The sequence below is a fragment of the Colossoma macropomum genome, unplaced genomic scaffold (genome assembly GCF_904425465.1).
Source record: "Colossoma macropomum unplaced genomic scaffold, Colossoma_macropomum, whole genome shotgun sequence".
NCBI classification, from domain to species: domain Eukaryota; kingdom Metazoa; phylum Chordata; class Actinopteri; order Characiformes; family Serrasalmidae; genus Colossoma; species Colossoma macropomum.
In genome coordinates this window covers 24,157,791-24,172,312 of record NW_023494795.1, presented here as the reverse complement: position 1 = coordinate 24,172,312, position 14,522 = coordinate 24,157,791, and the positions used below count along the sequence as shown (strand labels likewise).

At 37.7% G+C, this 14,522-nt stretch overlaps 1 protein-coding gene across 1 annotated transcript; it reads left to right on the top strand.

The window, feature by feature from the left end:
* Positions 1 to 3,550: 3,550 nt before the first annotated feature.
* Positions 3,551 to 13,102, top strand: LOC118816177 (ankyrin repeat and SOCS box protein 2-like). The gene is made up of 9 exons (XM_036582689.1): positions 3,551 to 4,031; positions 6,242 to 6,458; positions 7,556 to 7,734; positions 8,376 to 8,531; positions 8,634 to 8,879; positions 10,280 to 10,451; positions 10,566 to 11,133; positions 12,622 to 12,775; positions 12,875 to 13,102. The coding sequence occupies exons 2-9, from the start codon at positions 6,259 to 6,261 to the stop codon at positions 13,018 to 13,020; spliced, it is 1,821 nt and encodes a 606-aa protein (XP_036438582.1). The 5' UTR covers positions 3,551 to 4,031; positions 6,242 to 6,258; the 3' UTR covers positions 13,021 to 13,102.
* The last annotated feature ends 1,420 nt before the right edge of the window (positions 13,103 to 14,522 follow it).

The window sequence follows — 14,522 nt, the reverse complement described above, 5'->3', positions numbered from 1 at the left end:
CGCAAGTGTGAGCGGAACACAGACAGATGTCTGATGCACCGAGACGTCCATACTGCCAAATACTTCGGTGGGGGGTTTCACAAAGCTGTTTTCTCTTGGATAACTTTAAGGGGAAGTCCACAGATTTTTCACACTTTCTCCATAATTGAGAGGTTAAGATGTAAACAAAGTTGTTCAGAGTGGTTTGGTGTAAAATGTTTCGTTGTATAGAAACCTAGGGAATCAGAGTTGTTCACAATGGCGGTGATGGGAACCAGACGTCCACCTCTGAAAGCTCCCTCACCAAAAGTTATTACATGAAGTGGTTGTGAATACGGTGCCTGATACATTGTTTTGAGATCAAGTTTTGGCCTAAAATGATATATTTAATGCATTCATGGTAGACGGGTATGTAGTGTGTTCAAAGGCAATATAGTATCCAAAATCTCCAAACTTATAAAAACTCAAGTCGTTTTGTATAGTAAATAAAATGCCCGTGGTTTCATTGTTAACCTCTGGTTTCTATCACCACCACTGAAAAGACAACCAAACTGATAAGTTTGTTTCAGTGAACCATTTCACATCAAACCATTCTGAATGACTTTGTTTACATCTCAGCAGCTGAGTTATACAGAATGTTTTTTTAAAAATCGGCGGAATTCCCCTTTAAGTCAAAAGTAAGTACAGTTGAAGAGGAACGGTCGTTCGCTTCCTGATTATCTCTGGTGTAAATCTGTATATCTGTCTTACTGAGAAATACTGCTTCATGAGATTATTAATATTATTATTGTGTTCATCAAGAGCAGTGGAGCCCAATAAGGCAGTAGCAAGAAGTTGAATATGGGAAGAAAGTTACAGTTATAGTCAGTTTCTGTTTTAACCAACTGTAAACGTATTTTTGTTCAGTAATCAATAATACAAGGTCAGAGTGTAGACAGAATACGTCACACTGTGTCTAAACTCAGCTAATCCTTTTCTGTGTTGTTTGTAAGCTATAAAAGCCCCCACGTCCTTGTGGCATTGAAAATGTTTATAAAAACTCTAAACCTGTTGTAGCTCCAAACTACTAGATCTGTATGAAGCGTGTTTTCAAATGCGCATGTTTTGTGTAATTGCGCCACCTGCTGTCTCCATATTTTAGACGTATTATTCAGTTGTTAATCTTCAGACTTGATATCCAGTAACGTCTTTCAGTTATGCAATACTATCAGACAGACAGACAGACTGATTGATTGATTGATTGATCGACTGATTGATTGATTGACTGATTGATGATATGCTAGTTTCCTAGACATAGATTAAAGGGGAATTCCACCAATTTTATAAAAGTTCCGCATTATTTAATCCTTGAGATGTAAACTGAGTCATTCAGAGTGTTTTGATGTGAAATGGTAAATTGTAGAGACATGTATACACTCCTTCCAGATTTTCTTACAGTTATGTTGATTGTAAACAGGGCATTTGATGTCTATAATACAACTATTGTCATTCTACTGTTCAAAACCACCAGTGAATCTCCACGTCTCTGACTTTTTATATGTAATGTTCATGATGGTAAAATAGTGGACAACTTGAAAAAGTAACTTTTCTTTAGACTTTAGGCTAAAGTAAAACAATAAACAAAGGATTAGGTAGCATGTTTCTCACCAGTTGTGTAATAATTTTCTGTGATGGAGCTTTTGGAGGCATTAAACACTTCAGACATGTGGTTCCTATCACCACCACCATAAACAATTCTGAATCATTAAGCTTCTCTAGAACAGAGCATTTCATGTGTTTAATCTGTGTATAAGGTTTGCAACAATCATAATGGTAAATGGTGTTTCAAAAGTTTTGGGGACCAGGGTCAAGATCTTCTGTAGTGTCTGTGATCTCTTTACCTCCCCCTGCTGTTTGTGCACATGAACATTTGAATGTGTATCCCTTTTGTCAGTCTCTTAGGAGGACCCCTTCTTTGCACATTTCAGTATTTTTAATATTCTTAATTGGTTGTTTGGTGGGATCTGGTGTGTTAGACCAAGGAAAATTCAAAAAATGTGGACCAGGTCCAGCACCCTTAAAAAAAAAGGTTCCACAAAGGTTTCGTCCCTAGAGAACCAAGTTTCATAAAGAGATTTGTGCATGTAATGATCCGTTTAAAGGGTCAAAGGTTCAAAGAACCATCACATAAATGTTCTTAAATAATTTTCTGGAAAAGAGGTCTTCATGTCTGGAACTTGAATCCAGTTTCTGGCTCTGGATTTTGTAATCACTGGTAGGTCTGACACCTGACTAATCACTTATATGACCAGTTCAGTTAACTAACAGTGATTACAAAATTTAACTGGAAAAACAATTCTCTAAAGAACCATCCATTGAAATGGTTCTTAGATGTTCTTAGATGGCATCGTTCTTAGGTTCTTAGATGGCATTGTGCAAAAACCCTTATTGACACCGTTAATTTTAAGAGTGAGTGTTAGGAACCACTGCTTTGGTTAAGTGTTTCTCAGTCCAGTTCACATCTCTTAGGAGTTCGCATTTTTACTCTTTCCCAGCTCCCAACACATCTGAGCAAAGCTATTGCCTTGAATACCTGCATACATGGAGCTAGACTGAAAATGTGGAACATCTATTTGGTCCCAAAGGCTATGTTGAGAAACACTGCTCTAGGTAATCTGCCAGTATCTAGTTTGTTCTCAGCTAGCTAATTGACTTTTGAACATGTTTAGTTGTACTGTACCCCCAGTACAGTGTCTAATGATAATAGTTGAATTTGATTTATCTTTTCATAATAATTGTCCCTAAATGGATGTGGATGTATGTATACTCCTAAGACAGACATTTACTTGCTTTAGAATCTTTATATCATGTTTCAAAAAGGTTTTTATCTACACACAGACACATTAGCAGAATGGTTCTTTAAAGATTTATCCCTTGAAAGGGACATCAGGAAACCCCAAAATGGTTCTTCTATGATATTGATCCAAAGAACCATTTTGGCATGTCTCCTAGCACTAGGTGTGAAAATAACACACTTCCAAAAGTATCCAAACAGCCCTTCTAATTAGTCAATTCAGCTACTTTTATCTGCACCCATTGCTGACACAGGCACACTCACAGCTTGTGTAATCTACACATAAAAACATTGCTAATAAAATGGGACACTCTGGAGCAGCAACATCTAAGGTCACCAAGCCCAATGCCAAACCATGGCTAGAGGGGTATATAGTCCCTCAGCATTGGGCTGTGGAGCAGTGGAACTCTGTGATATTTTTGGGATGATCTGGAGTGATTGTGATCCAGAACTAATCCTCCAACATCAGTACCTGACCTCACTAATGCTCTTGTGGCTGAATGCAGTCAAATCTTCACAGCAATGTTCTAACATCTAGAGTAAAGCCTTCCCACAAGAGTAGAAAACAACACAACAGCAAAATAAGCCTCCCTATTAATACCCTTGATTTCAGATGAAATATTGAGTGAACAGGTGTCTACAAACTTTCGGACATAACTTTGTAAGTACAGTAAGTGCTTTGTCTGTAATTAGTTTGACACTTCTCAGCGGGCAGGTTTATTTTAAGCCAGTAAAAAAACCCTCCACGAAAGTCATATGGCATGTTATGTAAACTTATATCATGCTTACTATGCAAACCACACAGAGTTCAAACGCATTATCTGAAGTAAGTAAAATATCTGTATGGTTCCTCCTTCAAATCATGAGGCATCTTTGATAGTATATTTGCAATTAAATTTTTATCATGGTTTAGCTGGTTAGTAGTCATGCGCATGTCTGTGTCTTTTAGAAAGCCTATGCTTTCTTCACCCTGCCCCCAGCTCGGTTTCTCAGAAGTGAGGAAAAGAGTGTGGTCATCATTTTGTGTGTCACTGAGACCCTCTGACAAATATTCCATAAACGCGTGTGGGTCACTGGGGTAGAAGAGAGGTGAACTATATTCAAGGGTAAAAGCCTTTTAGCTGCACTACAGTGCACTACAGTACACTACAGTGCAGGCAGTAAGTCAGGCAGTCTTCTGAAAACTGGAGCTTGAGAAACTCAAGTAGCATCTAAAAAGGTAGTTATGCAAGAGATTTCTTCATGTTTCCTTTTATGTCCCTAATCACAAAATTTGCATGTGCATGAATATGTATGGTATAATACAAATGATATAAAAATAAAATATGCATTTTGTAAATTAAGTGCAATGATTTTCCTAAATGGTATGTTTTATATGCTATGATGTTGCTGAATAATATATTTTTAATAATCAGTTTTACTGAAATAATGGTAGGATTTGGTAAATTGTTCATATTTCTTATTGATTTAGCAGATAAGAGGCTTAGTAGTATAGTATATCACAAATGGTATATTTTTAACTACCAGTTTTACATAATATATGTTAAGATTTTGCTAAATGATACATTTTATTATCAGTATAATAGATGATACACTATGATTTTATTAAATGGTGTATTTTAAATGATTGTTTTTACTAATTACATATTAAAGATGTTTAAAGTAAAGGCAATTGTTCTATATAGAACCATGTCATGCTTAAATGGTTCTTTGCATGGTGGAATAGTTCTTCAGATTGATGGAGATATGATGGAGATTAATGAAGTTATTTGTATATGGTATTGCAGAACGCTTTTTGGTGCTGGTTTTGGTGGTGTAGAATCTTTTTCAAAAAGGTTCTATATAGAACCATATTGTGAGGTAAGGTGAGCAGGAGATGAAGCAGGATCCAAGTGCAAGTTGGTTTTATTCGATTCCATGGCAGAAAAAAACAAGAACACGAGGAAACAAACAAGAAATGAAACAGAACCACAAGGCAATACTAGAAAACCAACATAACAAAGCTGATCTGCTAACAATCCAGAACAACCACACATTCATTCATTCACATTTAATACCAAGCAAAGACAAGACTGAAACAAGGGGTATATATATATATACAAACACTTAGAACATCAACAAGAAACACCTGAGAGTAATTACTGGGAGGGTCTAAATACAAGACACAGGTGAGGGGTGTGACGAAAGGGCAGAGCTGGAAACCAAAACAAACAAAAGCACATGGCAGAAGTAAACAAGGAAACCAAGGCTAAAGCAGAGAAAAACAAGGACGGAACAAAGCAGGACGTTACACATATGCAGCATATTCTTCATCAATCTGAAGAAGCATTTCAACATGTAAAGAACCATTTGAGCATGAAATGGATCCACATAGAACTACTGATATTTTAATGTTCAGTAGAATAATACATCCATACAGTGGATATATATATATATATATATATATATATATATATTATATTATATATATATATAGTATGGCAAGCCAAACAGGAAATATTTAATGAACTTTAATATGTATTCAATGAACTGTGAAAAAATGAATAATATAATTCATAAAATGTTTTGTTCAGACAGAGAGTGACTTTTGGGGTTTTGTGTTGTAGCCTTGGCCCTCCCCCACCTGCTAAACAGACTGTTTACCTTGTTATTTAATGTTGTTATATTGTTGTTCTTCAGTTACAGTGTGTGTATGTGTTTACTGTGTTATTTTGTGCCCAGTTCAGAGTTAGTGAGAGTGTGTTTGTGTTTGGTGACCATCAGAAGAAAGAGTAGGGCTAGGAGTGACCTACCTCAATTTTCAGTTGGTTTTCAAGTGGCACTGTTTTCCCTTGCTTTCAATAAAAGAGCATTTTTCAAACAAAAATTATGGCCTCATCTGACTCTTCTTCTGCACCATGTCAAATTATGTACATATTGAAGATCCACCCATCTGTAGCTTCACCTCATATATCAGCCACTCTCAGATCACTCTGTCCAAGGGATCACTGTGTATACATACTGGTCACTTTATCAGAATTCCCTTCTTTTAATCTCCACCTGGAGTTTGTTAATGCCCATTTATTGATGCACAGTTATTGTTGGCCATCCTCAACCCTTCAACAGTGACTTTCATTCAATATATATCAATGTTTGTTGTGTATAAATCAATGTTCATTCCATATATATCAAAGTTCGTTCAATATATATCAAAGTTCATTAAACATTTCCTGTTTGGCTTGCCATAGTGTATATATATATATATATATATATATATATATATATATATATATATATGCAACTTATTCATATTAAAGGATGCATTATTGTACCAACTAACATAATCTGGGACATCAGTGATCTACATGATTGCACAAATGTACCAATAGCATTATGTTTTTTCATAATGCATTTATGATAAAATGTGATGAACTTGCACATGAATGTCAGACTGTAGCTAAAAGAAGATGAGTGTTGGGGAGTACGGTGTGTTTACAAGACCGGCTGAGCAGCAGCTGGTGCAGCTGGCAGGGGAGCGAAGGCTGCAGGATGCTCAGGTGACCCATCATCCAGTGGCCTTCCCAGGATCCCCCCAAAGCTATCCTTGGATGACCCCTCCCTCTCGGGCCATTCCGCACCCCGTCGCCCCCACTGCCAGCTCTCATGGGTAAGCTTCTGCAACAGGTGTGCGTAGAATAGCAGCATGCCTTCCTGAGGGTCTACACAGCAGCTTATGAAATCATTTGGACTTTGACATATTACTCTGAAGAGATCATACAGGTTCCTTTTTGCATTTTGAGGTACTGTTGTTATTATTGTTTGGTTGCTGATGCAGCATTTTTTCACTTAACAAATAAAAGTGTCTCAAAGGGTTTTTCGAGTGATGCTAGAGAAGAACCACTTTTGGTTTCCTAAAGAACTATGTTTTAAAAAAAATAGATTTGTGAGGTTCTTTGAAGGTTTATTGAACCTTCATAGACCATAGACGAACCACATTTGGTTCCCTAAAGAACCTTTCCATAGATGTTTTTTTAGAGAACTACTATTGTTGATGAGACATGAGTGAGAAGAACCTTTTTAAATTTGAACAAATCTTCTCATATTCTACAGTTCTACAGCAATTTAAGGCTTTTTCTAGAACCTTTACATTGTGTGGACATTCTTAAGAATTTCTTTAACAATGAACACTTTTACAAAAATGGCTATTTAAAGAACCATCCATTTGAAGGTTCTTTAGAGCACTAAATGTGGTGCTTCTCTGGTATCGGCAAAGAACTCTTTTTGTTTTATGAATGCTGCCCTTCAGTAAAGTAGTTTTGTTGGCAGTGAGACCACTTTTTCTCACTACCTACAAAAATAAAAATAATAAAAAAGAAAGAAAAGCTCAAATCTATAGAACAATTGCTCATTAGGGTCAGAGGCAGCACTAGCAATGGAACACAGTCTGTCACATGGCAAACGCTTTTTTGTACTTTGTTAACCTGTAAGTTTTGTTTTTGACCAACCATGACTCAAGGCTTTAAAACATAACTGAGTGAAGAAGGTTTAATAGAAAAAAAAAGGTATTGATTTTTTCAAACCAACTAGAGTTTATTTCTCTTTGTTATGTATAAACAAGAGGCAGACCCCTTAATATGAATAGGTATATTATGTCTAAATGCAAACCAAGTCACACTCTTAAGTTCAGGCCAAGAAATCAATGCTACGAAACCTAAACCTGAGAAATGAGCAGTGTGCACTCGGAGCATCATCTTTGATTTTCAGGGATGATGAGGGCCCATTGATCCAAGCCATACGGAGTGGTGATGCAGGGAAAGTGAGGGATATCATGATGTCTGTGATGACTCCAAGAAGCTTAATGGGACCAAATAAAGATGGGTGGACCCCGCTGCATGAAGCTGCATATTATGGCCAGATTGACTGCTTGACGATTTTGCTTGCAGGTGAGTTCAGCATCTTCAGTTAAACATCTCAACAGCACTGTTAAGCACCTCAGTGGTTCTAAATGCCAGTCACAGGAACCTTTTGCAACACATATTTGAATTTAAAATGGCTTGACAGTTTCAGGATGAGTTGCAAACCACTGTGTTAGAACATAGGAAATATACAGGAAATATACAATGAAGTTTACAGGACTGTAAATATATAACATGAAAACATTTGGAAAGTTTAGAGAAGTTTTGAGGTATTAGTGGTGTAGGCACACCTATCGGATCATATGTCTGTCAGAAGTAGAATACTATAATAACTGAAGGAGGGGTTGTCCCATCAATGGAGAAATGGATAAAATTTTCGTTGCATAAATTCCTCTCTGGCATGTGTCATGTTTATTTTCAAGTAATTTTCTTCTAGCCAATCAAATAACCAAAAAACACTGAAATGCCAGCAAGTGCAGCAGGTCATACCTTGTTTTTGGTTGAATACCACCAATACTGTTCCACAGTGAAAATGTACCATATCCAGACAGTGTTGTGAGACTTAAGGTGACTTATATTGAGTACTACAGTGATTAAGTGACCAGAGCATACAGAAAGCCTTAACTGGTAAAAGCTAAGCAAGACTCTTTGTCTCCTCATCATTTCAGCTGCCCCATGGATGATCAACAGTAAAACCCTTAAAAACCAGACTCCTCTTATTCTGGCTGTATCTAGGGGACATTTAGCCTGCATGAAATATCTCTTGAAGAATGGAGCAGACCCCAGCATCCCCACTAAGTCCAATGAAACCCCCCTGTATGAAGGTAACTCCATTTGCTATAGCTTAGTCAGACCTATGTATGATATGGATATGTATGATATGATATTCCGTGAAGAAAAATAAGCATTTTTTTCTCTCCCCTCAGCTTGTGCAACATTCAATGTACAAATGGTGCTGCTCCTAGTCCAGTATGGGGCAGATGTCAATCAGAAATGTTTGGATGGATGGACCATTCTACATGAGGCAGTGTCACAGAACCGTCTGGAAATCTGTGAGATTCTAGTGGATTATGGGGCCATGGTCTGCTCTCCCAACCTCTATGGTGTGACCCCTCTTTTCTTGGCAGCCCAATGCGGATGTGTTGAGGTTCTAAAGTTCCTGGTGAAAAACGGTTTGTAAAATTGCTGATGTTACTACACTCAAAAATGTTAATTGTTCTATCTGTTGTAATTTAACACATTTCTATTCAGTCTGACAGAGTAGAGTTAGCATTTTCAGCAGGGTTTCCCAATCATAGTCCTGGTGACCAGACTTTGTGGTTTTACTGTAAAATGCAGCTGACTGTTTGGAAAGTTCTGACCCCCTTAGTAACTTGGAAAGACCTGCTGCCTTTAGTTACTGTTGCTATGTCCATCAAGCTTCGGACACAAGCTACCTGGCATTCATAGCACTTCTGCTAACAGGCTAAAAAGCTCAGTAGTACAAAGGAAACAATAAGAACATAGGCCAATTTAAGCTGCCCCTTCAGATAAGCTAATGCTAGAGCTAGTTTAATTTTGCTTAGTAACACCTCCCTTGATGTTACATTCACAGTATCACAGCAAAAAGGTTTGCGCACATCTTGTCTATTCACTTTTAATGGTGTCATTTTTCTCTGCTCTGTGCAGAGTGTCACTGTAGAATATCCAAACGTAGTATTTATTCAGGTTTTCTTCACACAAAATAATCTATTACAAATATGCGTTGAGTTTGAGGTCCTCTGATGAGTAGTTTGCCTCTGATGCTAGTGTTGTAGTCAGGGTCACTAGAGGCAAGTCCAAATCATATTAGAGACCTGGACATATGTAGAAGGCCAAGACTTTGTAAAAGTTAAGTCCGAGTCAAGATCCAGACCAGATTAAGTTTTTTCAGAAAAAAAGGTGGACAAAACTGAAATTCATTTGTAGTTCATTATACCTTCATTTTCATTAATTATACATGATATATAGTAATAAGAATGTTATATTTCATAATCTATTTTGTAAAATTTAACATTAAATAGTATGTAGCCCAAAAACATTATTAATTTTTTCAATATTATAGTCTTAGTCCAATTTTGCATTGTGACTTTGTGAGAAGTGATGACAAAGTTATTCTCTGTCCCTTCTTCTCTAAAGCTTATTCATATCTTAGTCACCACCTAATGTCAATATCCACTTTTATTATCATTTGAAAGCACAGCAATAATAAGATTCTGATTAGGATGTTTCAATTTTGGAGCCAGTGAACATGAACAAACAAATAATACCCTGTTAATCATCACAGAAAGATCAAGTAGATCCTCAACCAGCAGTGAACAGATTTTATTTAATCATGTAGAGAAAGCACTGTTTTATTATTCTTGAGGTTATTTTTGATATTCAGTGATGATTTCAATAATGGGTTCAGTTTCCAGCTACCTCAGACAGAGGCATTGCATTTCTATTTCTACCTTACCCTGGCATCATGACAAGACCAAGACTGTTAATTTACAGTCTCAAGACCTACAGCACTAATGTACACCCATAATTTGTTGTGTATGTTCTTACAAAGGTGTTGACATAAACAGTGAAGCAAAGGATGGTGCTACAGCTTTGTATGAGGCCTGCAGGAATGGTCACATAGAGATTGTGGAGTTACTTCTGTCTCAGAGTGCTGATGCTAATAGGCCTGGGAAGGATGGACTTTTACCTCTTCATGTGGCTGCGAAGGGTGGAAATTATGGGTAGATCATGCTCAGACACATTAATTAGTAATTAGTCACCTATGTTTAATATAATTTATGCAGTTCAACAACTTTTGTTTTTGTTTGTCTTGCCTCATCTCTTCCCCTATTCAGGATTGTGTCCATGCTGATCCCGACCACGAGCAAGACTAAAATACACCAAAGTGGCATCAGTCCTCTGCATCTTGCAGCTGAAAATGATGAGGATGATATCCTGGAGCTCCTGATCCATGCTGGCTTTGATGTAAATGCTCTCCTGGCTCCAAAACGTTCCTGCATGTATGAAGACCGTCGCATTACAGCTCTGTACTTTGCTGTTGACAATAGCAACATTGAAGCTGCCACCATGCTTCTGGAGGCTGGTGCTGATCCTAACTTAGACCCATTCAACCCACTTCTGCTGGCTGTGAGGAAGGATCATGTTGAGATGGCCACCTTGCTTATGGAGCATGGAGCCAATGTTAATGCCTCCATCCCCACACACCCCACCACTTTCCCAGCCTGTGTGATGCTAAGTGTGAGGAACCTCACAATGTTAAAATGTGTGATGGATTATGGTGCTGATGCCATAGCATGCTTTCAGTGTGAATATGGCTTCAAGCAACACCCAAATATGGACTTCGCATACATCAGTTGTGAGCTACAGTATAGACCTCAGATGGCCACACACTCTTGTTTGCAGGTAGGAAAGGTTGAGGAAGAGATAATTAAACCTTCATAATTACAAATTGTGGTCAAATGTCTTTAGATCATTGAGCTTTATTACAAACACCAGAAACACCTAAACAGAAATACTGACCTAAAAGCATGAAAAATCTGCATTATTGAAATATTATAGGTCATCAAGGACATCTTTACACTCACCATGTGCTTCATTAGAAGAACCTACCTTGTACTTCCACTCACTGGCCACTTTGTTAGAAACAGCTATCTTGTACATCTATTTACTGGCCACTTTATTAGAAACACTTACATACTGGCCACTTCATTAGAAACACCTACCTTGTACCTCCTCTCACTGGCCACTTTGTTGGAAACATCTACCTTGTACATCTATTTACTGGCCACTTTATTAGAAACACTTACATACTGGTCACTTCATTAGAAACACCTACCTTGTACCTCCTCTCACTGGCCACTTTATTGGAAACACCTACCTTCTACCTCCTCTCACTGGCCACTTTGTTGGAAACACCTACCTTGTACTTCTATTTACTGGCCACTTCATTAGAAACACCTACCTTGTACCTCCTCTCACTGGCCACTTTGTTGGAAACACCTACCTTGTACTTCTATTTACTGGCCACTTTATTAGAAACACTTACATACTGGCCACTTCATTAGAAACACCTACCTTGTACCTCCTCTCACTGGCCACTTTATTGGAAACACCTACCTTGTACCTCCTCTCACTGGCCACTTTGTTGGAAACACCTACCTTGTACTTCTATTTACTGGCCACTTTATTAGAAACACTTACATACTGGCCACTTCATTAGAAACACCTACCTTGTACCTCCTCTCACTGGCCACTTTGTTGGAAACACCTACCTTGTACTTCCACTCACTAGGCACTTTATTATAAACACTCACCTTATACTTTCACTCACTTACCACTTTATTATAAACACCTTGTGCTTTCACTCATTGGCCACTTTGTTAGAAATACCTATCTTTCACTTTATCTCATTGGACACTTAGAAATACCCAATGTTGTACTTCCACTCCCTGTAAGGTCTTTACAAGGTCTACCTTACAATTCCATTATATACTTGGAGAATTAATGACTGTAGCCCACCTGTTGTCACACAGATTTTGTATACACTATTCATCATTGGTCAGATTTCAGTGCTGACCGGAAATTATTTGGCCCTTCTCAACACTGATGTGGTAGTGACATGACGTGTCATGTGTGTGTGGTGCTGGTATATCAGACACAGCAATGTTGCTGGAGTTTTTACACACGTCAATGTCATTGCTAGGTTGAGAGTGGCCTGCCACCCAAATAACATCTGGTCAGCAGTGGTGTTGAGCTCAGAAACTGACCATTGCTCAAGGGCTAGAGCACAACTGACACAAATTATTAATGGTAACAGATGAGAAACTCCTGCAAGGTTGGAGTTTCTAATAAAGGGGTCAGTGACTATATATTTGTCTTCTGTACTGACAGTTCTGTGAGATGATCTCTCATCCTATGGTGAGTCGCTGGGCAGGACCCATGATAGACCTCCTTCTAGACTATGTAGGACATGTTAAACTCTGTTCCAGACTCCACGAACAGCTGGAAATCTATGATTCCTGGGTGCATATAAAAGAGAAATCAAGTGAGTATAACCAACCTGATCAAGCAAAATACATATACACAGCTATATACATTAACAAAGCTGCTCTACTATCTAACATTGTTTCTGTATTCTTTCCAGCTCTACCAAAATGTCTAATGCAGCTTTGCAGACTAAGGATACGGCAGCTGGTGGGTACAGAAAGGCTGAAGTGTATCAGTACACTCACCCTTCCAAGAAGACTAATCGAGTACCTGAACTATAAGCAGCAGAAAGAGATGCTTTAAGCAACAGGGGACAGTAATGATGAACGTCATCGTTGCCAAAAAAAAAAAATCCATTCATTTTCTACATCATGTGAGCACAGGGGTTGTCTCTTACACTCTGTGAAAATGAACCAATAGAAATGCTTCAAAGTTGTTGGGAATAAAATCTCTTTACATCAGCTTACATTAAAGGTAAAGAAAGTTTTGCCTTGCTTCTCCTGTAACCTTCCTTTTTTTTGGACAGATACAGTGTGTAATTTGTTACTGCAGTTAAGTGTCTGTACCTAAGTGTAAGGTTCTGTACTTTATTATAGAATTTCCATTTTTGGAAACATTGTACTTTCAGTTCACTACATTTCAAAGTAAAATATTCTACTTTTCACTCAACTGTTTTGTGCAGAATGTGTTGTTGCTCGTTACTCAAAACTAAAACTACATTATCCAAAATATCTGTGACTGTGATGTGCTTTCACATTTAAGCAAAACAATTACAGCACATCTTTTAGTCGGCTAACTGGTTTATCACTTGCCCATACTAAAGCTGAAAACTACTGCTTCATGCATCGAAAAATATCAGATGAGTGTAACCTTTCATATCTTGTGCTGGTTGAGGCTTTGTACCACTGCTGTGTATGTCTGTGTATTTTTACTTGAGGAATATTTTACAAAAGGTTTCTCCAACTCATTTTTGAATATTTTTGACTTGTTCAGTTTGTATACCACTGATGTATACTATGTTTTTTTATGATTTTGATACTTGCACGAGTGATTTAGATTAGAACCATGCTGATTTTTTTTCAATAGGGCAAAATGTCCAAGGAGACTGCTGATCTTCATAGAGGTGGGTAATCCAGATCCGGAAATTAAAAACCCTCCCTGGGATTTTGTTCAAACTGCCTGAACACCTTGCTGCTGGTTTGAGCAAACTAGAGAAGCCAGGAAGTTAGAAACTCTGGGGAGGGTTTTTACCTTTTGTATCTGGATTACCCGCCTCTATGTATAAGACACTAAGTAAAGCATTGGAAAGATGAAATTCCATAAGAAAAGCACTTTCCACCATCTGTGAGTGAGTGTAGGAGTATGCAGTAAGCCTGCCTCAGCATTAGGTGGTCTTCAAGCAAGGTTCCGCAAGATATACTGAAGCTGGACCATTAAGGACCTGAGCAAGACCTTGAGTATGTCCACAGGCCAACATTTTACAGTTGTCTAATCAAGAATTTATGAAAGCATCAAAACATTTCTTTAACATCTTGAAGGGTTAGCATGTGTATTTATATATAGTGTGATTCAGAAATGTTTGTGGACACCTGACCATCACACTTATATAAGCTTGGTAGACATCCCATTCCGAAACAGTGTGAATTAGTATACTTCAATTAATATAAAAAGTAGGCAGTATTAACAGTATATGGAATTCAAATGATAAATTAGCATGGGTTACAGCAAAATCCTTAACTGTAACTTTATGTTTTAGGCATCCCAAAGTAGCATTTTGTGTGAAAGGGAGAGGGGAAAACAAAGAA